Below are 21,513 nucleotides of genomic sequence, written 5' to 3'. Positions count from 1 at the left end.
GGGGGGGGGGGGGGGGGGGGGGGGAGGCGTGTGTATGTGCACATGTGCTTGTACTTTTGTGTGTCTGTACAGTGTTTGTGTGTGTGCGCGCGCGCGTGCGTGTGCATTTTTGTGCACAATTCCGTTATGAAGTACAAATGATAGGTTTACCTTTTGTACACTCGCCAAGACTTCGGTTAGATTCACTGAGAACCTTTCTGGCCAACCTGGAGGCTGAGCTTTCCGTTTCCTAAACGGCTAAAGTCACCGCGTGCTCAGTATACGAGTAGAAAAATGTTGAAATTATCAAGATTTATAAATAACGACCTGCAACCATGTACAATGTAGATAGATAGGGAACACACATTGATTGTTTTTAAAAGAATCCAGGCATTAGGGACCTTTCGCACCCCGCGTACGGATACGAAACGAATGCTGATTCGTCACCTGGGTTCGAGGATTCGTCAGAGTCCCTGCGGAGAACTCGTTTTCACGAATGGAAGCCTCTTCATTCGTGGCACGCTCCGAATCCGTCAGGTACTAGGTACACATTTATTTGGATAGGTACACATGTTTTGCAAGGTACACATTTTTCCCTTGATTCCATGATCCATGCACGTGTGCGTGTAAAAACCCGTACGCCAAGCTACCGGCGCCCGCGGCCGTATTCGTAGTTGCCATGCACATTTGCATGACGACTTGCGAAACCTGAAATCTGTTTTCAACGAAACGATTACGAGCCGAATCAAACTTTCGTTTCGCATTCGTTTCGTAGCAAATGCGAAAGGTCCCCAATATCATGAATCATGGAACGAGTGCGTAATAATGCTCTATGTTGCGTTTTGACGATGCTGAAGGAAGGGAGCCGTTGCGATTCACTCACAACACACGCACAGAAGTCCACTCGACTGCAATTTCAGTGCAATTTCTGACACAAATTCATAACTCCACAAGTACGAGGAAGCTCAGCGGATCTCCACAAGAACTTTCGCCCATCAACTGCAATGGAATATGGGCTGTATGATACGACCAGCGGCTAACACGGGAAGTGGCGTCATTTTCCACAAATCTCGTTTCATTCACAACCATTTGACTGCAATTCAGTGCAATTTCTGCCACAAATTCAACTCCACGAGTACGAGGAAGCTCAGCGGATCTCAACACGAACGTTCGCCCATCACCTGCAATGGAATATGGGCTGTATGATACGACCAGCGGCTAACACGGGAAGTGGCGTCATTTTCCACAAATCTCGTTTCATTCACAACCATTTGACTGCAATTCAGTGCAATTTCTGCCACAAATTCAACTCCACGAGTACGAGGAAGCTCAGCGGATCTCAACACGAACGTTCGCCCATCACCTGCAATGGAATATGGGCTGTATGATACGACCAGCGGCTAACACGGGAAGTGGCGTCATTTTCCACAAATCTCGTTTCATTCACAACCATTTGACTGCAATTCAGTGCAATTTCTGCCACAAATTCAACTCCACGAGTACGAGGAAGCTCAGCGGATCTCAACACGAACGTTCGCCCATCACCTGCAATGGAATATGGGCTGTATGATACGACCAGCGGCTAACACGGGAAGTGGCGTCATTTTCCACAAATCTCGTTTCATTCACAGCCATTTGACTGCAATTCAGTGCAATTTCTGCCACAAATTCAACTCCACGAGTACGAGGAAGCTCAGCGGATCTCAACACGAACGTTCGCCCATCACCTGCAATGGAATATGGGCTGTATGATACGACCAGCGGCTAACACGGGAAGTGGCGTCATTTTCCACAAATCTCATTTCGTTCACCCCAACTCAAATAAAAGTGAAGTACAATTAGGGATTTATCTTGCATTTCCATCGCCTCAGAATAAATCAACTTCGATAAACTGAGAGAGAATGAGTGAGGCAGCTGGAAGAATTGAGGATGAAAATAGAGATCAGAAGACTCGACGGAGCAATCGTCTCCGTGCTCTCAGAGAAATCGGAGAATGTCCCAATTAGTATTTCAAGAAGACATCACAATTTTCGAAAATAATAATTTCCTTGCCTCGCAACACCGTTCCCTGGCAGCGTTCCCCGGCAGCGCGAGGCAAAGATGTTTTCTGGGAATGTGTGCCGTGTCCTCTCCCGGGCTTTTACGACTCCCTGGTGTGAAGTGTACGCATGACATCAGAAGATCCGATTCCGCTCGACCAAGACCCTACACAGAGCTGGATTTTTTTTTTTTTAACAGCATTGCACTGAGCCTCTTGTACGGGCAAAATAACACATTTTGTGAAGAATCAACACATAAAAACGAATCATCATAATAAGTATTTACAGAGTCTGTCACTCAGTAGGATCACTGCACTGTGCAGGTTCACTGGATGCGTGCCTCCGCCGCCACTAGCACAGCAGGGGACTCAGGCATGGCAGGAGCAAACATGCTCCTTGAGCCACGCAGGCACATAGCACCACAACGCACCAGGGCAAACCCAAGGCGGCAGCGCAGCAAGGAGATAACCTGCCCGTATGGCTCCTTACTCTTCTCAGCCAGGAGAGAGGCGATCCGCGTGAAAAGAGCATTGGCATGCTTGCCATAGCCACCAGAGGCAGAGAGCACAACGGGCACGAAGGAGGCATGCTCAACTTCACGTACTCGCTCCTCGTACTTCCGGCGCTTTTCCTGTTCATGGCGTCTGTAGCTAGCAGCGAGGGAGGTGGCACGATTCGAAGACGCAAAAGGGTTGAACACCCGTACATCAATAAAGATGCGCTCGAATCGGCCACCCCACACACCACTAGCCGCAACGTCCAGCCGAGCTTGCTCCTCCGTGACAGCTGTGCGATGGCGGAAGGCCTCTCCGGTGACGGGCTGGAGGTGGGGTTCCACTGTCACGTTGTGAGCGACCTGCCTCAGAGCTCTGGCGGTGATGTCCCTCACCTCGTTGTGTCGCAGCGTCGGGAAGCCACCAAACGGGCACGACAGGGCGTGACTCACATTCAGCGGCTTACTGCACACGCAGAGGCTTGGGAGCCGAGGAGGTGTCCAGCCGTACCGGAGGCACAGGCCATCCCGGAAATCTCCCTTGCTGAGTGTGAAACCATGGCGGCTGAGGGGGCGGCAGGTCAGCCAGCTGGATGCACCCTTTTCTGAGGCCAGGTCGAGAACAGGGGCCAGCTCCCGGTGATCCGAGCGAAGAGCGTCAGCCATAGACTTGAACGCACTCCGCTTCTCGGCCCGAACCGTCGCCTTGACCGTCCGGAGCTGAGTCAGAGAGTCGCCAAGAGACGACTCCTGCTCCAGCAGGCGAGACACGAGGCTAGCCGTGATCCTTCGGGATGAGGTGTACTGTTCAGCCACTGAACAAGGGTCTGCCATACCCAGTCCCCCAAGCCGGCAAGGCAGAGAGAGTAGGGAGCGAACAGTTGTCCCAGGTGGAGCCTGACCCGTGATGGCCGGGATGAGCCGACCGCTGATTGCGTGTTCCAGCGGTTCAAGCAAGGATGGCGGGATGGAGGAGGTCCGGCAGAGGAAGGACCACTTGTTTTGCAGGCCCTGTGTGAAGGCGGAGTAGGCGGCCTGTGGCTGCGATGCAGCGATGGTCGTGAGCTGCGCAACTTCCTCACACCAGGTGGCGACCTCACAGAGCTGGATCGGCGTTGCACACTCTGGGGGGTTATGTACTCTTGGTATTAGAGAGGTTCCGCACTACGTAAAGTTGAGCAACTTTACGTTAGTGGGCGGGAAAAACCCGTGAATTCGCGAGTTTGCAATCCACTTGCGGAAAGTTGTCTACGTAGAGTACGTAGATAGGGCTCTGATAACGTAGCTGGTCCGTAAGTGGATTGGGGTACAAATTTATGACTCTCTCCCCAGGTCGATCTGGTCGTACACTGCCACGTTCGGAGTTGCCAAGGGCAGCTACGTGATTTGAAAACTCCGTATGGCGGAACCCAGATCGGCATGCAGTTTACGTAAGACTTTCCGTAGATCGACTACGGTTTTTACTAACGTAATTACGTTATGCGGAACCTCTCTACTACCTTGCAGTGTGCACCTACAACCACACTATCGCATAACGGATGAGTTCAAAGCAATAATACTAATAATTATATGTTCTAGAATTACATGTGACAACAAAATACACAAAGGAAACCTGATGAGACGAGTTAATTAATTACATGTATAGAGACTGATATGAGAAAACCCGTGCCAAGCACAGTGGAGTCGGCCTTAGAAGGAGTGCATTTACTTCAAGTGCAAGTCAACGTAATGGTTTACAGCAATGCAGTGGCTGAAAATTCAGTGTGTGTGTCAGCACCTAAACATAAAGAAATGCGGCATCAAATTTGTTTCGAACTAGGGAAATAGTTCCGCAAAATATTAGACAATGCTGATAGTTAACCTCTGTGTATATTGCTACCCAAAGACCAGGTATGGTCAAACAAAGGGAATGAACTATTTTTAACTATACTTACGCAGCGGACACGACAACACCAGGGGCATACGAAGGGGTGTTTGGGGTGCCAAAGCACCCCCCCCCCCCCCCCCCCCACACACACACAACCGAATTCGATCTTGGTTTGCAGCTCGTTCAAGAAAGACCATAACGCGCGGACCATAACTCTACACATCGCACACTGTAGCCATCCCTGTTCGGACTTACGTGGGTTTTTAAAAATCTGAAACCAATGTACGCGTTCTTACTTGCACTTGACTATTTCGTCGGATGATTGGCCATTTTGGAATGGTTAGTACGGTACACAGTGCGGCACGTCATCCTTATAATGTACATCATCCGCTTTGAATGTCTTGTTTTATGCCGTTATGTTCTCCACATGTTTCTCCGTAGAGCCGTTGTGTTTATGATAACAGAATATACCATGTGACATTCATCCACTGTCTGTAGACGGCTCAATTTGCCGAAGGCAAAGAACGGAATACACAGACTGAAGAACGAGCAGTTGCGGTTTCGTAACTCTCAGTTTCACGAACTAAATCGATCATCAGACGAAGATTGATACTGACCCTGCCCTGAGAGTACTGATATATACCATGAATGTGGCAAGCGCAGCGGACATAGTATTAGGAGCACTCTCAGGCCAAGGTCAGTATCAATGTTCGTCTGATCGGATTGATTCAGTTCATGAAACTCAGAGTTACGAAGCAGCAACTGCACGTTCTTCTGTCTGTGTAATAACAAAATATATAAATATCGGCCGACATGAAAGGACCACAATGAAGGCATGCTCTTTTGTGTGGGAACGTCGAGGAAACCACCTTGATCACTATCCTGGCTACGCCCCTGAACACAGTCATCAAGTAGTTCACTGCCTACAGCAGAGAAGAAATCATCCTCCGAGGAATTCGATGAGGCAGTGAGGTCTGCAAAGTGCGTCTTTTGTCTGCTTGCTACAATCCTAGCGAGAGTATCTGCATAAGTGCATGAATGCTAGCAAGACTTATGGGAGTGTACCTCTCTAGCGATCAGATTCGCTGAACTGATTGCTGCCATAATCCTTTGATCGTGTCGTGTGGCAGCAGCGTTCCGCAATTATTTCTTTTCTGCTTCTACTGTCACGGGTTGAGATGTCGCCTGCTTGGTTGTACAGCTCGCTTATTTGTTTCAGCGTGCCACAAAACAGGCATATTTTTTCTTCTGGTTCAACAACAGGGGCTCGTAGCGATTGATGAGTCCTGTCCATCGAACTGCGGACTCCTCGGATGCCGTGCAGGCTGTCAGAATATTTGGCACTTGGCATTGTGTGAATACACTTCAGAGTTCTATTCGTTTCGGGTTCCGGTACAGAGGAGATAGCACCATGTACCAGGCCGGCCAGCACTCGGCAGGAGCTCATCACTGCAGTTGGTATTGCCAAAATACGTGAAACCATGGCATAGGCGAGGCACACCCGATCGACCTAGAACCTAAATACTACAGAGTATATCTACCGTCCAGGAATATGTTTTTACATCTGAAGCGCACCACGTAGCACTCCAAGTGTGCGAGATTTCAAATTTGAACTTTTGAGTGGGTTTGATGCATGCTCAAACTTACGCTCCGCGAAACTTGTGCATGGATTTGCCCCGAAGAAATTCGCCTCTATCGAGAGAGCGCCCCAGATCTAGAAGCAGTTCTCGACTGTTTTGGGTACCTCAAGGGGTCCTCTTTCAGGCCCCCACATCAAACCTTGGTGCCCCGTCGTGGCGAACGGAATTTTTTTAGGGTTACATTTTGAGCACTTGGACTGCAGACTATAACCTCGCCCGACGTTGCTTGACTTCGGTGATCGGACGAGAACCGGTATTTTCAACGTGGTATGGCCGTAGACATTCTTTTCCTTTCGCCGACTCCCCTTATACTGAAAACACCCAGTGTCGCGCACGCACGCACAATAACACACGCAAATACATGCTGGGCGCACAGGTACAGTCCATAGCTGCCATCAGAGATCTACGGCGTCTGCCTGCGTGCGGCTGCAAATACGCAATTGCATGCTGGGTCAGGGGTTCGGGGAAGAAAGAAAAAAACACCTTTGAAGATAGACTGAAGCCGCTGAATAATCAAAAAGAACGTAGATCTACGCAGCACTGTCCTGTTTTCTGTGCGACGAACACTGAAGAAGAACTGAGCCTTGCAGCAAGGAAGACAAAGAAAGAGAAGAAAAGAAGAAGAAGAAAAGAAATGAAATGAAAAGGAAAGAAAAGAAAAGAAAAAAGTCTACAGCACGAGGTATTCCCAGGCGGTCACCCATCCAAGTACTAACCTCGCCCGACGTTGCTTGACTTCGGTGATCGGATGAGAACCGGTATTTTCAACGTGGTATGGCCGTAGACATTCTTTTCCTTTCGCCGACTCCCCATATACTGAAAACACCCAGTGTCGCGCACGCACGCACAATAACCAATACAAATACATGCTAGGCGCACAGGTACAATCCATAGCTGCCATCAGGGATCTAGGGCGTCTGCCTGCGTGCGGCTGCAAATACGCAATTGCATGCTGGGTCAGGGGTTCGGGGAAGAAAGAAAAAAACACCTTTGAAGATAGACTGAAGCCGCTGAATAATCAAAAAGAACGTAGATCTAAGCAGCACTGTCCTGTTTTCTGTGCGACGAACACTGAAGAAGAACTGAGCCTTGCAGCAAGGAAGACAAAGAAAGAGAAGAAAAGAAGAAGAAAAGAAATGAAATGAAAAGGAAAGAAAAGAAAAGAAAAGAAAAGAAAAGAAAAAAGTCTACAGCACGAGGTATTCCCAGGCGGTCACCCATCCAAGTACTAACCTCGCCCGACGTTGCTTGACTTCGGTGATCGGACGAGAACCGGTATTTTCAAAGTGGTATGGCCGTAGACATTCTTTTCCTTTCGCCGACTCCCCTTATACTGAAAACACCCAGTGTCGCGCACGCACGCACAATAACACACACCACGAATCGTGCTGGAAGGGAGTTCCGTAACCTCTTCTCTTGTTTTGGCCTTGAGCAAATGGTGACATTCCCCACACACTTTACCCCGCACGGCTCAACATCGTGTATTGACGTTGTACTCACGGATCATCCTCACCTACTACTCTCTGTTACATCTGTTGCTCCTCTTGGTGCATCTGACCACGCACAGATCCTCAGTCATTTCCTACTGCCTACTGATGCTGTTTACCGTGATGAACCTGCTGCAAGCGGACATCCCGCTGCTGCACCCCGAAGCCACTTCAGCAATGTTCCTGCAAAGCCGGAATATGACTTTAAATCCGTGCCATCTTCCGTCTGGGATAGTGTGAATGCAGAGCTCTCTGATATTGACTGGAGCTGGCACCTGCGTGCCAGCAACGTCAATGATGCGCTTTCGCACTTTTCTTCCATTCTCAACAGTGCCCTTGAGAAGCACCTCTGGCCATTCGGAAAGCAGCCGTATTCTCACCGCTGCCCATGGCCCAGTCAGCCACCCTGGGTTGATGCCCATCTCCGCACAGCAATCAAGTGGAAATATGATCTCTATAGCATTTTTAAGAAGTACCCAACACAACAAAACAAACAAGCATACCAACAGCAGCGAAATATAGTGAAAACCCTGACGCGGACAAAGTACAGAGCTTATATCCGCTCAGTGCAAACTACTTTGCGGGGTAGACACCGTCCATCGCTTCACCAGTTTGTGAGACAAGCAAGAATTCGAAACGTATCACGGGAAATTCCGTCACTCACAACAGGGACTCAGCAGGCGGCTGACCCTTTGGCCAAAGCTACGGCACTAAACGCCCAGTTTGCCTCTGTGACTCGGCCAGATGACCCATTGCTCTCTATTCCCCCTATTCTCACCCCCTCGGAGCCCTCAGCTTGTTTCACGTCCGTCATCACCACAACTGCCACTGTCCGGCGTCATCTGAAGAAGCTTCCGACGTGCAAGGCGTCTGGTCCTGACGGCATCCCCAACCGGGTCCTCAAGGCCCTGGAACCATCCATAGCATTCCCTTTGTGCCATATTTTCAACATGTCATTTACCACGGGCATATTCCCTTCCGCATGGAAAACAGCGAAAGTCATACCTGTATTCAAGAAAGGTTCCCGCCACGAACCTGCAAACTACCGCCCTATCTCTCTTCTTCCCTGCGTGTCCAAAGTATGTGAACGCATCTTTTATGACCACTTATACAGACATGTTTCGCCGTTTCTGAGTCCCGCACAATCTGGGTTTCGTAAAGGCGACTCCACCTCCCTTCAACTGACCCGCATCGTGCAGCAGGTTTGCCAGCATAGGGATAACAGAGCGCTTGCTGGCATTTGCTTCTTTGACTTGGCCAAGACTTTTGATACCGTCTGGCATCGAGGACTTTTGGCAAAGCTCGAGCATGCATTCAGGGTACGCAAACAACCACTCTCCTGGCTGAAATCTTATCTCTCTGGGCGTTATCAGTACGTAACTGTGCTTGGCACATCCTCGGCTGCAGAGCCAGTATTGTCAGGCGTTCCTCAAGGATCAATTCTTGGTCCCCTACTATTTATAATTTACGTAAACGACTTACCTGCAGTCTTCCCTGGAACGTCTCTGTTTGCTGACGACACGACCCTTCTCACCTCATCAGCTTCCCTCACTGGCCTGAAAAACAACTTGCGTGCTGGCATTCAGGAAGTTCTTTCCTGGATGTCGTCCTGGAGGTTGTCCCCAAATCTATCAAAAACAAAAATCATGCTCTTCCCGCCCCAGCCGGAGTTCACAACCCTCATCCATGCCAACTTTCCAAATCCAATTGACATAGTGTCTTCTCACAAACACCTTGGCATTGTGATTGACTCTGCACTCTCTTGGGTACCTCACATTGAATATATCTGTAAAAAATCAAGTAAATCCTTAGGAATTCTCTCCCCCCACTGCTCCTACCTCCCACTTTCTTGCAAGCTTCTTTTTTTATTTAGCCTACCTTCGCCCAATATTTCATTATGCAGATACGTCTTGGGTTGGGTTATCCTCTTCCGCTGCTGCAAAGCTTGAAATACATCACAAGAAAATACTTAAAATTCTCCTCCGTCAACCCCGCATGCTCTCATCATCCGCCCTTTATAAAATCGCTCACACAACCCCGTTATCACATGGATGCAGTGCACACCTGGCTTCTCTTGTCCATTCTATTAAGCTTGAGTTGTGCCCACCTCATCTCATGTGTTTTAATTGGTTCTCTTCTCTAAGAACTAGAAACTCGCTCTTACTCCCTATGTCACGACGTTGACATGATGTTCAACGTCATGAGATTATTTGCAGTACACGTCATAGTTTGTGTTCTCTACCCCGGTTTGTTTCCGCGTTCCCACACCGAAGCGGGGCCGCGTGTTTATTATTTCTACTGACTCACTCGCCTCTTGGCGACTTCCTCCATGTTTTTTCCTCCTTTTTTGCTCTGCGCAAGCGCCTTGCGCTTGAGTCGTCGTCTTCTTTCAGTTCACAGCAAGAACAATAATTTTACCTCTTGTGCAGTGTCAGTCAAATTCAGTCAAATCAAGCTCTCCCGATCCCAAGAAACTGTCTGGCGTGTGCACAAAGTGGTGCCGAAACCCGGGATACCATTCCAATCTTGAGAAAGATAGACTCGACTCAAATAATTTGTAAGCAGCTTGCCCGATTTGGGTCGTCGAGCTAACATGCCGAAGAGAGCAGTGACGACCGGCACGCAGATCATGCGCCGGGCCAAGATCGCGCAGCTGCAAGGATCCATCGACGAACTCGTCAAAGAGGCCGAACTCCTTTTATCGAAGGAAGGAGGTCAAAGGGCCGACGAGTTGTCGCCAGAACACGTGGACTCGGATCCAAAAAAGCTAAGTACACTTGTGGATTGTATTGTTGAAGAATTGTACGCATATGATGAGGCGTGTGATGCATTGGCCAGTGTTTTGGACTCGGAGACTCTGGAGGGTTCAGATGAGGCTCTGCAAACGGAGATCTGCGATGTGGTTGCGTATTCGGTACGCATCAGAGGGTCAATTGTTGAATGCAAGCGATCTCCGCAGTACAGAGCCCAGACGAACCGTCCAGAAGCTGCTACTACTAGTACTAGCTCACCAAGTAGCACCAAGAGTACGGGCAGTGCGGGTATCAAACAAGAAACTAGTATGGTTGATTTGTCCAGCATCCAACAGTCAATAGGAGATCTTGTTCGTACGCAGTCTATTACACATAGTCAACACCAGCAAGTATTACAGTCGCAAGAGGATCTAATCAAACAACACCAACTAGTCGTACAACACATGCAAGCATCATCACCTCAACCACAACCAGCTCCCACAAGTTCAGTCAATTTGCCCAAATTTGAAATACCAACATTTTCTGGTGATTTCCTGAAATGGGCTGAGTTTCACGATATGTTTGTTGCGTCTATTGATGCGAATCAAGGGTTGTCGGGTGTCCAGAAACTGTCGTACCTAAGAGATCACGTAACGGGTTTGGCTCGGGATGCCATAGCTGGCTTGCCCATATCAGATACCAACTACACAACCGCGCTTGACATTCTCCGCAAACGTTTCGGGAATGATCAGCTTCGCGTCAATGCACACTACACGGCAATCATGGACTTACCGCCTGCGTCCAACGCTACTCCATCTTTGCGTAGGTTGCACGATGCGTTGGAGGTGCACTTGCGAAGCCTCACAGCGCTTGGTGAGAATGTTAATCAGGCGGTGTTTGTGTCAATGATTACGAACAAATTGCCACGCACCACGCTAGCGGCTTTGGAATTAAAAAAGGGGCCACAATCCTGGACCGTTTCGGACTTGCGCGCTGCAGTAGCCAACTTCATAATAGCGAATGAAGCAGCAGATCGCCTCAGCCAGCCACCGAAAAAATCGCACGAATCACCATCTGCCAGTGCGTCCGGTCAATCTCTTGTTGCCTCAGCTTCAGCTACTTCAAAAGCGAAGCCCAAGAGAGTGTGTGTTTTTTGCAGTTCGGAGGCACATTTCTCTGACGAATGCAATAAGTACACTACAGTAGAAGCGAGGAAGAGCGTAGCTAAACAAAGGTGTTTCAAGTGTTTGCGATCAGGCCACTCCGTGCACGATTGCTCTAGCAAACGGCGGTGTTTCTATTGCCACAATCCTGCACACCACAGCAGCTTGTGTCCAGATAAATTCACTGCCGCATCCACTCAGAGGCAAGCTTCCACTATGAGCCCGAATGCTCAGTCCTTCAAACCCAAGCCTGCCACGAGCACGGTCGCAAACGCCGATCACCAGATCATGATGCAAACTGCTGTGGCACCGTTTCTCTCCTCCAAGCTGAAGCCGATCAATGGCCGTATTCTCTTTGATACCGGCTCCACCAAGACATACATCACGCAAGCTTATCGAGATCAGCTCGATTTGCCCACAATCGGAAATGAAACACTCTCCTTGGCTACATTTGGGAACAACAAAAGAAAAAGTACCGTGTACGCCAAGGTGAGTTTGACCATGCAGTGTAAGGATGGGTCCACTCGTGCGATTCAGGCCAGTGTACTTCCGAACATAACCGCTCCAATTGCGCGATGTCCACTTGCTTCTTCTTTTCCTCTTCTACAGTCTCTGCCACTTGCAGAACCGCTCTCCAGCAGCGCAGAGCCCATGGTCGTAGACGTCTTGATTGGTCTCGATCACTATTATGATATTATCGGCAAGGACCGCACCGAACTAAGCGGTGGTCTGGTCTTGCTCGACTCCGTTCTTGGTTTTATCTGTACCGGCAGTCTGCCTGTGCCTGCCACCACAGAGGCGCAGTCATGTCTTGCTCATCAAACAGACACGGACCCTGAATTCGACCTCCGTAAGTTCTGGTCGACAGAGAGCTTGGGTACTTTTGACGATACGTCGTCGCAAGATCTTGTGGGCGAGCGCTTCGCCAACTCCATCTCCTTTGCCGAGGGTCGGTACGCGGTGAGTTGGCCCTGGAGGGACTCACATCCTCCTCTTCCGACAAACTACGGTCTGGCTTTCGGTCGCCTGAAGGCACAAGTGCGTCGCCTCGAAGCCCATCCGGAACTTCTTGACCAGTACGATACCGTGATTCAAGACCAGCTTGACAGGGGCATGATAGAAGATGTTCCTCGTGGTTTTACAACCAACCAGATTCACTACCTTCCACACCATTCAGTACTCAAACCTACTGCTACTACCACGAAGCTGAGGGTAGTGTATGATGCGTCCGCAAAATGTTCCGAAAAACTCGCCAGTCTCAACGACTGCTTGCACGCTGGCCCCAATCTTGTTCCAGACCTTTGCGGTATTCTTCTTCGTTTTCGTCTTTCTCCGGTAGCCATAAGTGGAGACGTAGAAAAGGCCTTTCTGCAGATTGGTCTGCACTCACATGATCGTGACGTGACCCGCTTCCTATGGCTGCACGATGCATCCAGCTCAGCTACTCCAGACAACATACGACAACTTCGTTTCTGTCGTGTTCCGTTTGGCGTTGTCAGCAGTCCATTTCTCTTGGCTGCCACTATTCAGCATCATCTTAGCGCTGCTGATACAACAGATTCCGACCTAGTGTCTCGCAATATTTACGTTGACAACCTGTTCCTTGGTGCCAACTCTGGGACGGAGGCGATTGCTATCTATGATGCCACGAAGCGCCTCTTCAGTGTTGCGTCTATGAATGTTCGCGAGTGGTCTAGTAATTCTGCAGAGTTTCTTAGCAGCATTCCAGAACCAGACCGAGCCAAGGGTACTATCCACAAGTGCCTCGGTATGCTGTGGGATACAGAACATGATACTCTACATATTGCACCTGTCAGTGCCGTATCCAAGTCGGCCACAACGAAGCGGAGTATCCTTCGACATACTGCCCAATTCTTTGACCCCCTTGGTCTCCAGTCTCCTGTTCTTGTTGGTGCGAAGATTCTGCTTCAGGATCTTTGGAAGCTGAACGTCGGCTGGGACGACGACCTTCCACAAGACATCATTTGTAGATGGTGTGATATTGCGGCTCAACTTGAACTTGCTGCATCAACGAAATGTCCACGATTCATCAGTGCACCACGTGCCAGCGACGCTCGGTTTTCTCTCCACGTCTTCAGCGACGCATCTGGGCTGGCTTACGGTGCCGTTGCTTACCTTACTACTACGTTTGACGATCAACACACGTCGAACCTTCTAATCATCAAGTCCCGTGTTGCACCTGTTGCTTCACCTACCATTCCACGTCTGGAATTAATGGCCGCGCTTCTCGGTGTTCGTCTGATCCAATTCGTCCGTCGGGAACTTCCGCTCACTTTCTCCTCTACCTTTCTATGGTCAGACTCCACCACAGTTCTCCATTGGCTGGCCTCTTCTGACAAACTACCTGTCTTCGTCAACAACCGTATTGATGCCATTCGTGCGGTTCCCGATGTTGCCTATCGCTATGTCCGCTCTACCGACAATCCCGCCGACTTGCCTTCACGCGGTGTCTCTGTTCCTTCCCTTCAAGCCAGCTCGCTATGGTGGCACGGTCCACACTTCCTTGCCACTGCTGACCATCACGCCGAGCCAGCACTTGATCACCATGTCAACGTTGCCGCTGGGGAGGGTCCTTCAAGCACTTCGGAGATACCTGCACCTGTATCACACCCAACAGAGTCCACCGGTCCAGACACTGAGCTTGCACACGAAATGAAAAAAAAGCCTGATGCGCATCACGAACAAAAAAAAACATGTGATGAACCACCATTTGGTATTGATTGTGCCAGGTTTTCGTCTTTCAGTGCCTTAGTGCGTGTTTCTGCTCTGTGTTTGCGGTTTCTCTCCAGGTTGAGACCACAAGGCGGCAAGTCCTTCGGGGTGGATTCTAGTTGTAACTCAGAGGTCAAGGTAGCCAAAATCATGTGGCTACACCATGCACAACAGAATCTGTCAGACGTCAGTGCTGTCGAAAATTGTAAGAAGCACAGCCCGAAGGACAAGCTGCGGCTCTTCCTCGATGAGAACCGCCTCATCAGATGCAGAGGACGCTTGGAGAACGCCGAACTTTGCTATCAAGCAAAGTATCCAGTACTGATTCCCCAAACGCATCCCATCACCCAGCTCATCATCAACGATTGTCACCTGATGACGATGCATGGCGGCGTTGCACACACGCTATCAAGACTGCGTTACGAGTACTGGTTACCACGAGGGCGTGCAACAGTGAAGTCATTCATCACTAAGTGCCTGACTTGCCGGAAGCACCACGGTGGTCCATACCGCACCCCAGATATGGCCCCGCTTCCATCTGCCCGCGCAACAAGATCTATCCCGTTGGACATGGAGATACGTTCCGCAACCGTCATCACTGCAGAGAAGACAGAGCTCAAACGACCCCTGTCTCTCCTGTACCCTATCTGTCCTGCTGCTAACTCCGAGGCTAACAACAACAGCACCGCTCCGGACACACACACCACTGGCCAAGCCGATCTGCCAGTTCCAGCAGCTGTTGCTCCACCCAGTCGTCCACAACGTGCTGCCGCTAAGAAGCAACGTCAGACGCTTCGCCAATTAATTGGCAGCGAACTTGTTTAGTTGAATCAGCTAGACAGTTGATAGTTCACATCTGAACTCTCTCTTTCTCTCTCTCTCTCTCTCTCTCTCTCTCTCTCTCTCTCTCTCTCTCTCTCTCTCTCTGTGTGTGACGGTCTACTCTCTTTCACCCTTGCGTAATATATGCACTTATTGTGTTTTGTTTCCACGTTACTTTGTTACGAATTATCTCCTTTTCTCTGCATCTCTTGCGGGGGAGTGTCACGACGTTGACATGATGTTCAACGTCATGAGATTATTTGCAGTACACGTCATAGTTTGTGTTCTCTACCCCGGTTTGTTTCCGCGTTCCCACACCGAAGCGGGGCCGCGTGTTTATTATTTCTACTGACTCACTCGCCTCTTGGCGACTTCCTCCATGTTTTTTCCTCCTTTTTTGCTCTGCGCAAGCGCCTTGCGCTTGAGTCGTCGTCTTCTTTCAGTTCACAGCAAGAACAATAATTTTACCTCTTGTGCAGTGTCAGTCAAATTCAGTCAAATCAAGCTCTCCCGATCCCAAGAAACTGTCTGGCGTGTGCACACCCTATGTGTAACTCATCCACTCTTTTGAGCTCCCCTCTCTTTATTGCTTATTCTGTTTGGCTCACTCTACCCAGAGAAGTTAAGGACCTGACCTCACTCCGCCTGTTTAAGATCCGTGCCGCCTCTTATTTACTACGACATACATAGCTCATTATCCACATGTCCTTTGCGTCTCTGCGTTTTTCACTGTTTTTATTTGACATTATCTTTCTTTACGGAGTTGTTGTTGCTGTTCGTTTTGCTACTCTTTCTTTCTTTTTCCCTCCCCTCATTTCTATTAATTTTATCGCCGTGGTTGGCAATCACCCACTCTCGTAACATTGGCCGATGTTTCCGCCGAGTCTTGAGATGTTGTAATAAATAATAAATAATAATAATAATAATAAATACGCAATTGCATGCTGGGTCAGGGGTTCGGGGAAGAAAGAAAAAAACACCTTTGAAGATAGACTGAAGCCGCTGAATAATCAAAAAGAACGTAGATCTACGCAGCACTGTCCTGTTTTCTGTGCGACGAACACTGAAGAAGAACTGAGCCTTGCAGCAAGGAAGACAAAGAAAGAGAAGAAAAGAAGAAGAAGAAGAAGAAAAGAAATGAAATGAAAAGGAAAGGAAAGAAAAGAAAAGAAAAGAAAAGAAAAAAGTCTACAGCACGAGGTATTCCCAGGCGGTCACCCATCCAAGTACTAACCTCGCCCGACGTTGCTTGACTTCGGTGATCGGACGAGAACCGGTATTTTCAACGTGGTATGGCCGTAGACATTCTTTTCCTTTCGCCGACTCCCCTTATACTGAAAACACCCAGTGTCGCGCACGCACGCACAATAACCCACACAAATACATGCTAGGCGCACAGGTACAGTCCATAGCTGCCATCAGGGATCTAGGGCGTCTGCCTGCGTGCGGCTGCAAATACGCAATTGCATGCTGGGTCAGGGGTTCGGGGAAGAAAGAAAAAAACACCTTTGAAGATAGACTGAAGCCGCTGAATAATCAAAAAGAACGTAGATCTACGCAGCACTGTCCTGTTTTCTGTGCGACGAACACTGAAGAAGAACTGAGCCTTGCAGCAAGGAAGACAAAGAAAGAGAAGAAAAGAAGAAGAAGAAGAAGAAGAAAAGAAATGAAATGAAAAGGAAAGAAAAGAAAAGAAAAGAAAAGAAAAAAGTCTACAGCACGAGGTATTCCCAGGCGGTCACCCATCCAAGTACTAACCTCGCCCGACGTTGCTTGACTTCGGTGATCGGACGAGAACCGGTATTTTCAACGTGGTATGGCCGTAGACATTCTTTTCCTTTCGCCGACTCCCCTTATACTGAAAACACCCAGTGTCGCGCACGCACGCACAATAACCCACACAAATACATGCTAGGCGCACAGGTACAGTCCATAGCTGCCATCAGGGATCTAGGGCGTCTGCCTGCGTGCGGCTGCAAATACGCAATTGCATGCTGGGTCAGGGGTTCGGGGAAGAAAGAAAAAAACACCTTTGAAGATAGACTGAAGCCGCTGAATAATCAAAAAGAACGTAGATCTACGCAGCACTGTCCTGTTTTCTGTGCGACGAACACTGAAGAAGAACTGAGCCTTGCAGCAAGGAAGACAAAGAAAGAGAAGAAAAGAAGAAGAAAAGAAATGAAATGAAATGAAATGAAATGAAAAAGAAAGAAAAGAAAAGAAAAGAAAAGAAAAAAGTCTACAGCACGAGGTATTCCCAGGCGGTCACCCATCCAAGTACTAACCTCGCCCGACGTTGCTTGACTTCGGTGATCGGACGAGAACCGGTATTTTCAACGTGGTATGGCCGTAGACATTCTTTTCCTTTCGCCGACTCCCCTTATACTGAAAACACCCAGTGTCGCGCACGCACGCACAATAACACACACACAAATACATGCTGGGCGCACAGGTACAGTCCATAGCTGCCATCAGGGATCTAGGGCGTCTGCCTGCGTGCGGCTGCAAATACGCAATTGCATGCTGGGTCAGGGGTTCGGGGAAGAAAGAAAAAAACACCTTTGAAGATAGACTGAAGCCGCTGAATAATCAAAAAGAACGTAGATCTACGCAGCACTGTCCTGTTTTCTGTGCGACGAACACTGAAGAAGAACTGAGACTTGCAGCAAGGAAGACAAAGAAAGAGAAGAAAAGAAGAAGAAGAATAGAAATGAAATGAAAAGGAAAGAAAAAGAAAAGAAAAGAAAAAAGTCTACAGCACGAGGTATTCCCAGGCGGTCACCCATCCAAGTACTAACCTCGCCCGACGTTGCTTGACTTCGGTGATCGGACGAGAACCGGTATTTTCAACGTGGTATGGCCGTAGACATTCTTTTCCTTTCGCCGACTCCCCTTATACTGAAAACACCCAGTGTCGCGCACGCACGCACAATAACCCACACAAATACATGCTAGGCGCACAGGTACAGTCCATAGCTGCCATCAGGGATCTAGGGCGTCTGCCTGCGTGCGGCTGCAAATACGCAATTGCATGCTGGGTCAGGGGTTCGGGGAAGAAAGAAAAAAACACCTTTGAAGATAGACTGAAGCCGCTGAATAATCAAAAAGAACGTAGATCTACGCAGCACTGTCCTGTTTTCTGTGCGACGAACACTGAAGAAGAACTGAGCCTTGCAGCAAGGAAGACAAAGAAAGAGAAGAAAAGAAGGAGAAGAAAAGAAATGAAATGAAAAGGAAAGAAAAGAAAAGAAAAGAAAAAAGTCTACAGCACGAGGTATTCCCAGGCGGTCACCCATCCAAGTACTAACCTCGCCCGACGTTGCTTGACTTCGGTGATCGGACGAGAACCGGTATTTTCAACGTGGTATGGCCGTAGACATTCTTTTCCTTTCGCCGACTCCCCTTATACTGAAAACACCCAGTGTCGCGCACGCACGCACAATAACCCACACAAATACATGCTAGGCGCACAGGTACAGTCCATAGCTGCCATCAGGGGTCTAGGGCGTCTGCCTGCGTGCGGCGGCAAATACGGAATTGCATGCTGGGTCAGGGGTTCGGGGAAGAAAGAAAAAAACACCTTTGAAGATAGACTGAAGCCGCTGAATAATCAAAAAGAACGTAGATCTACGCAGCACTGTCCTGTTTTCTGTGCGACGAACACTGAAGAAGAACTGAGCCTTGCAGCAAGGAAGACAAAGAAAGAGAAGAAAAGAAGAAGAAGAAAAGAAATGAAATGAAAAGGAAAGAAAGAAAAGAAAATAAAAGAAAAGAAAAGAAAAAAGTCTACAGCACGAGGTATTCCCAGGCGGTCACCCATCCAAGTACTAACCTCGCCCGACGTTGCTTGACTTCGGTGATCGGACGAGAACCGGTATTTTCAACGTGGTATGGCCGTAGACATTCTTTTCCTTTCGCCGACTCCCCTTATACTGAAAACACCCAGTGTCGCGCACGCACGCACAATAACCCACACAAATACATGCTAGGCGCACAGGTACAGTCCATAGCTGCCATCAGGGATCTAGGGCGTCTGCCTGCGTGCGGCTGCAAATACGCAATTGCATGCTGGGTCAGGGGTTCGGGGAAGTAAGAAAAAAATACCTTTGAAGATAGACTGAAGCCGCTGAATAATCAAAAAGAACGTAGATCTACGCAGCACTGTCCTATTTTCTGTGCGACGAACACTGAAGAAGAACTGAGCCTTGCAGCAAGGAAGACAAAGAAAGAGAAGAAAAGAAGAAGAAGAAAAGAAATGCAATGAAAAGGAAAGAAAAGAAAAGAAAAGAAAAAAGTCTACAGCACGAGGTATTCCCAGGCGGTCACCCATCCAAGTACTAACCTCGCCCGACGTTGCTTGACTTCGGTGATCGGACGAGAACCGGTATTTTCAACGTGGTATGGCCGTAGACATTCTTTTCCTTTCGCCGACTCCCCTTATACTGAAAACACCCAGTGTCGCGCACGCACGCACAATAACACACACAAATACATGCTAGGCGCACAGGTACAGTCCAAAGCTGCGTTCAGGGATCTAGGGCGTCTGCCTGCGTGCGGCTGCAAATACGCAATTGCACGCTTGGTCAGGGGTACGGGGAAGAAAGAAAAAAACACCTTTGAAGATAGACTGAAGCCGCTGAAAAATCAAAAAGAACGTAGATCTACGCAGCACTGTCCTGTTTTCTGTGCGACGAACACTGAAGAAGAACTGAGCCTTGCAGCAAGGAAGACAAAGAAAGAGAAGAAAAGAAGAAGAAAAGAAATGAAATGAAAAGGAAAGAAAAGAAAAGAAAAGAAAAGAAAAAAGTCTACAGCACGAGGTATTCCCAGGCGGTCACCCATCCAAGTACTAACCTCGCCCGACGTTGCTTGACTTCGGTGATCGGACGAGAACCGGTATTTTCAACGTGGTATGGCCGTAGACCAACGCATATGGCCGATTGGTTTGCAGGCCTGCCTGCGAATGATGAGGTCCCGAGTTCGAGACCCGCGCTGGTAGCAGGGAGCGTGTAAAGACTTTTTACGTGAGTAAAGACTTTTTATGCGTGGTGAACTGCGCCGACACCCACGGTCAACTGGGTACTCACAGCTCGGAGTGAGGGTAACAAGGATGCAGTTTACAGGGTTATGGGCCGTTACACGCCCGATTGGTTGAGAGACTCACCTACTCTCCCCTGACTCACTTGTGAGGTCTGCATTCGCCACTAAGGTGTGCAAGGCATAGGCATAGTGGTGGCCTGCGGAAGCGAAGGCTAGTTTGTGTGTTTCTGAACATTCAAGCGATGCCAACGCGAATCCCGCGAATTATTATTATTATTATGGCCGTAGACATTCTTTTCCTTTCGCCGACTCCCCTTATACTGAAAACACCCAGTGTCGCGCACGCACGCACAATAACCCACACAAATACATGCTAGGCGCACAGGTACAGTCCATAGCTGCCATCAGGGATCTAGGGCGTCTGCCTGCGTGCGGCTGCAAATACGCAATTGCATGCTGGGTCAGGGGTTCGGGGAAGAAAGAAAAAAACACCTTTGAAGATAGACTGAAGCCGCTGAATAATCAAAAAGAACGTAGATCTACGCAACACTGTCCTGTTTTCTGTGCGACGAACACTGAAGAAGAACTGAGCCTTGCAGCAAGGAAGACAAAGAAAGAGAAGAAAAGAAGAAGAAGAAAAGAAATGAAATGAAAAGGAAAGAAAAGAAAAGAAAAGAAAAGAAAAAAGTCTACAGCACGAGGTATTCCCAGGCGGTCACCCATCCAAGTACTTACCTCGCCCGACGTTGCTTGACTTCGGTGATCGGACGAGAACCGGTATTTTCAACGTGGTATGGCCGTAGACATTCTTTTCCTTTCGCCGACTCCCCTTTTACTGAAAACACCCAGTGTCGCGCATGCACGCACAATAACACACACAAATACATGCTGGGCGCACAGGTACAGTCCATAGCTGCCATCAGGGATCTAGGGCGTCTGCCTGCGTGCGGCTGCAAATACGCAATTGCATGCTGGGTCAGGGGTTCGGGGAAGAAAGAAAAAAACACCTTTGAAGATAGACTGAAGCCGCTGAATAATCAAAAAGAACGTAGATCTACGCAGCACTGTCCTGTTTTCTGTGCGACGAACACTGAAGAAGAACTGAGCCTTGCAGCAAGGAAGACAAAGAAAGAGAAGAAAAGAAGAAGAAGAAAAGAAATGCAATGAAAAGGAAAGAAAAGAAAAGAAAAGAAAAAAGTCTACAGCACGAGGTATTCCCAGGCGGTCACCCATCCAAGTACTAACCTCGCCCGACGTTGCTTGACTTCGGTGATCGGACGAGAACCGGTATTTTCAACGTGGTATGGCCGTAGACATTCTTTTCCTTTCGCCGACTCCCCTTATACTGAAAACACCCAGTGTCGCGCACGCACGCACAATAACCCACACAAATACATGCTAGGCGCACAGGTACAGGCCATAGCTGCCATCAGGGATATAGGGCGTCTGCCTGCGTGCGGCTGCAAATACGCAATTGCATGCTGGGTCAGGGGTTCGGGGAAGAAAGAAAAAAACACC

The 21,513-nt window shown here is 48.8% G+C and overlaps 1 protein-coding gene and 12 non-coding genes across 13 annotated transcripts; 1 reads left to right on the top strand and 12 right to left on the bottom strand.

Annotated features, from left to right (window-relative positions):
- Positions 1-6,685: 6,685 nt before the first annotated feature.
- LOC135807339 (5S ribosomal RNA) lies at positions 6,686-6,804 on the bottom strand. The gene has a single exon (XR_010551624.1). It is a non-coding gene; the product is annotated as a 5S ribosomal RNA (ribosomal RNA).
- Positions 6,805-7,202: 398 nt separating this feature from the next.
- On the bottom strand, positions 7,203-7,321 carry LOC135807703 (5S ribosomal RNA). Its single transcript, XR_010551972.1, has one exon. It is a non-coding gene; the product is annotated as a 5S ribosomal RNA (ribosomal RNA).
- Positions 7,322-10,098: 2,777 nt separating this feature from the next.
- Positions 10,099-14,958, top strand: LOC135805981 (uncharacterized). Its single transcript, XM_065320105.1, has one exon. It carries the CDS (start codon positions 10,099-10,101, stop codon positions 14,956-14,958), a length of 4,860 nt encoding a protein of 1,619 aa, XP_065176177.1.
- Positions 14,959-16,140: 1,182 nt separating this feature from the next.
- LOC135807516 (5S ribosomal RNA) lies at positions 16,141-16,259 on the bottom strand. The gene has a single exon (XR_010551792.1). It is a non-coding gene; the product is annotated as a 5S ribosomal RNA (ribosomal RNA).
- Positions 16,260-16,664: 405 nt separating this feature from the next.
- Positions 16,665-16,783, bottom strand: LOC135807515 (5S ribosomal RNA). Its single transcript, XR_010551791.1, has one exon. It is a non-coding gene; the product is annotated as a 5S ribosomal RNA (ribosomal RNA).
- Positions 16,784-17,191: 408 nt separating this feature from the next.
- On the bottom strand, positions 17,192-17,310 carry LOC135807513 (5S ribosomal RNA). The gene has a single exon (XR_010551789.1). It is a non-coding gene; the product is annotated as a 5S ribosomal RNA (ribosomal RNA).
- A 394-nt stretch (positions 17,311-17,704) lies between these two features.
- LOC135807512 (5S ribosomal RNA) lies at positions 17,705-17,823 on the bottom strand. The gene has a single exon (XR_010551788.1). It is a non-coding gene; the product is annotated as a 5S ribosomal RNA (ribosomal RNA).
- A 391-nt stretch (positions 17,824-18,214) lies between these two features.
- Positions 18,215-18,333, bottom strand: LOC135807511 (5S ribosomal RNA). Its single transcript, XR_010551787.1, has one exon. It is a non-coding gene; the product is annotated as a 5S ribosomal RNA (ribosomal RNA).
- Positions 18,334-18,738: 405 nt separating this feature from the next.
- On the bottom strand, positions 18,739-18,857 carry LOC135807509 (5S ribosomal RNA). Its single transcript, XR_010551786.1, has one exon. It is a non-coding gene; the product is annotated as a 5S ribosomal RNA (ribosomal RNA).
- Positions 18,858-19,248: 391 nt separating this feature from the next.
- On the bottom strand, positions 19,249-19,367 carry LOC135807508 (5S ribosomal RNA). Its single transcript, XR_010551785.1, has one exon. It is a non-coding gene; the product is annotated as a 5S ribosomal RNA (ribosomal RNA).
- Positions 19,368-19,760: 393 nt separating this feature from the next.
- Positions 19,761-19,879, bottom strand: LOC135807507 (5S ribosomal RNA). Its single transcript, XR_010551784.1, has one exon. It is a non-coding gene; the product is annotated as a 5S ribosomal RNA (ribosomal RNA).
- Positions 19,880-20,681: 802 nt separating this feature from the next.
- LOC135807668 (5S ribosomal RNA) lies at positions 20,682-20,800 on the bottom strand. The gene has a single exon (XR_010551938.1). It is a non-coding gene; the product is annotated as a 5S ribosomal RNA (ribosomal RNA).
- A 391-nt stretch (positions 20,801-21,191) lies between these two features.
- LOC135807506 (5S ribosomal RNA) lies at positions 21,192-21,310 on the bottom strand. Its single transcript, XR_010551783.1, has one exon. It is a non-coding gene; the product is annotated as a 5S ribosomal RNA (ribosomal RNA).
- Between the last annotated feature and the right edge of the window lie 203 nt (positions 21,311-21,513).

The sequence above is a fragment of the Sycon ciliatum genome, chromosome 1 (assembly GCF_964019385.1).
Source record: "Sycon ciliatum chromosome 1, ocSycCili1.1, whole genome shotgun sequence".
Classification (NCBI taxonomy): Eukaryota; Metazoa; Porifera; class Calcarea; order Leucosolenida; family Sycettidae; genus Sycon; species Sycon ciliatum.
This window is presented reverse-complemented; position numbering and strand designations above follow the sequence as displayed.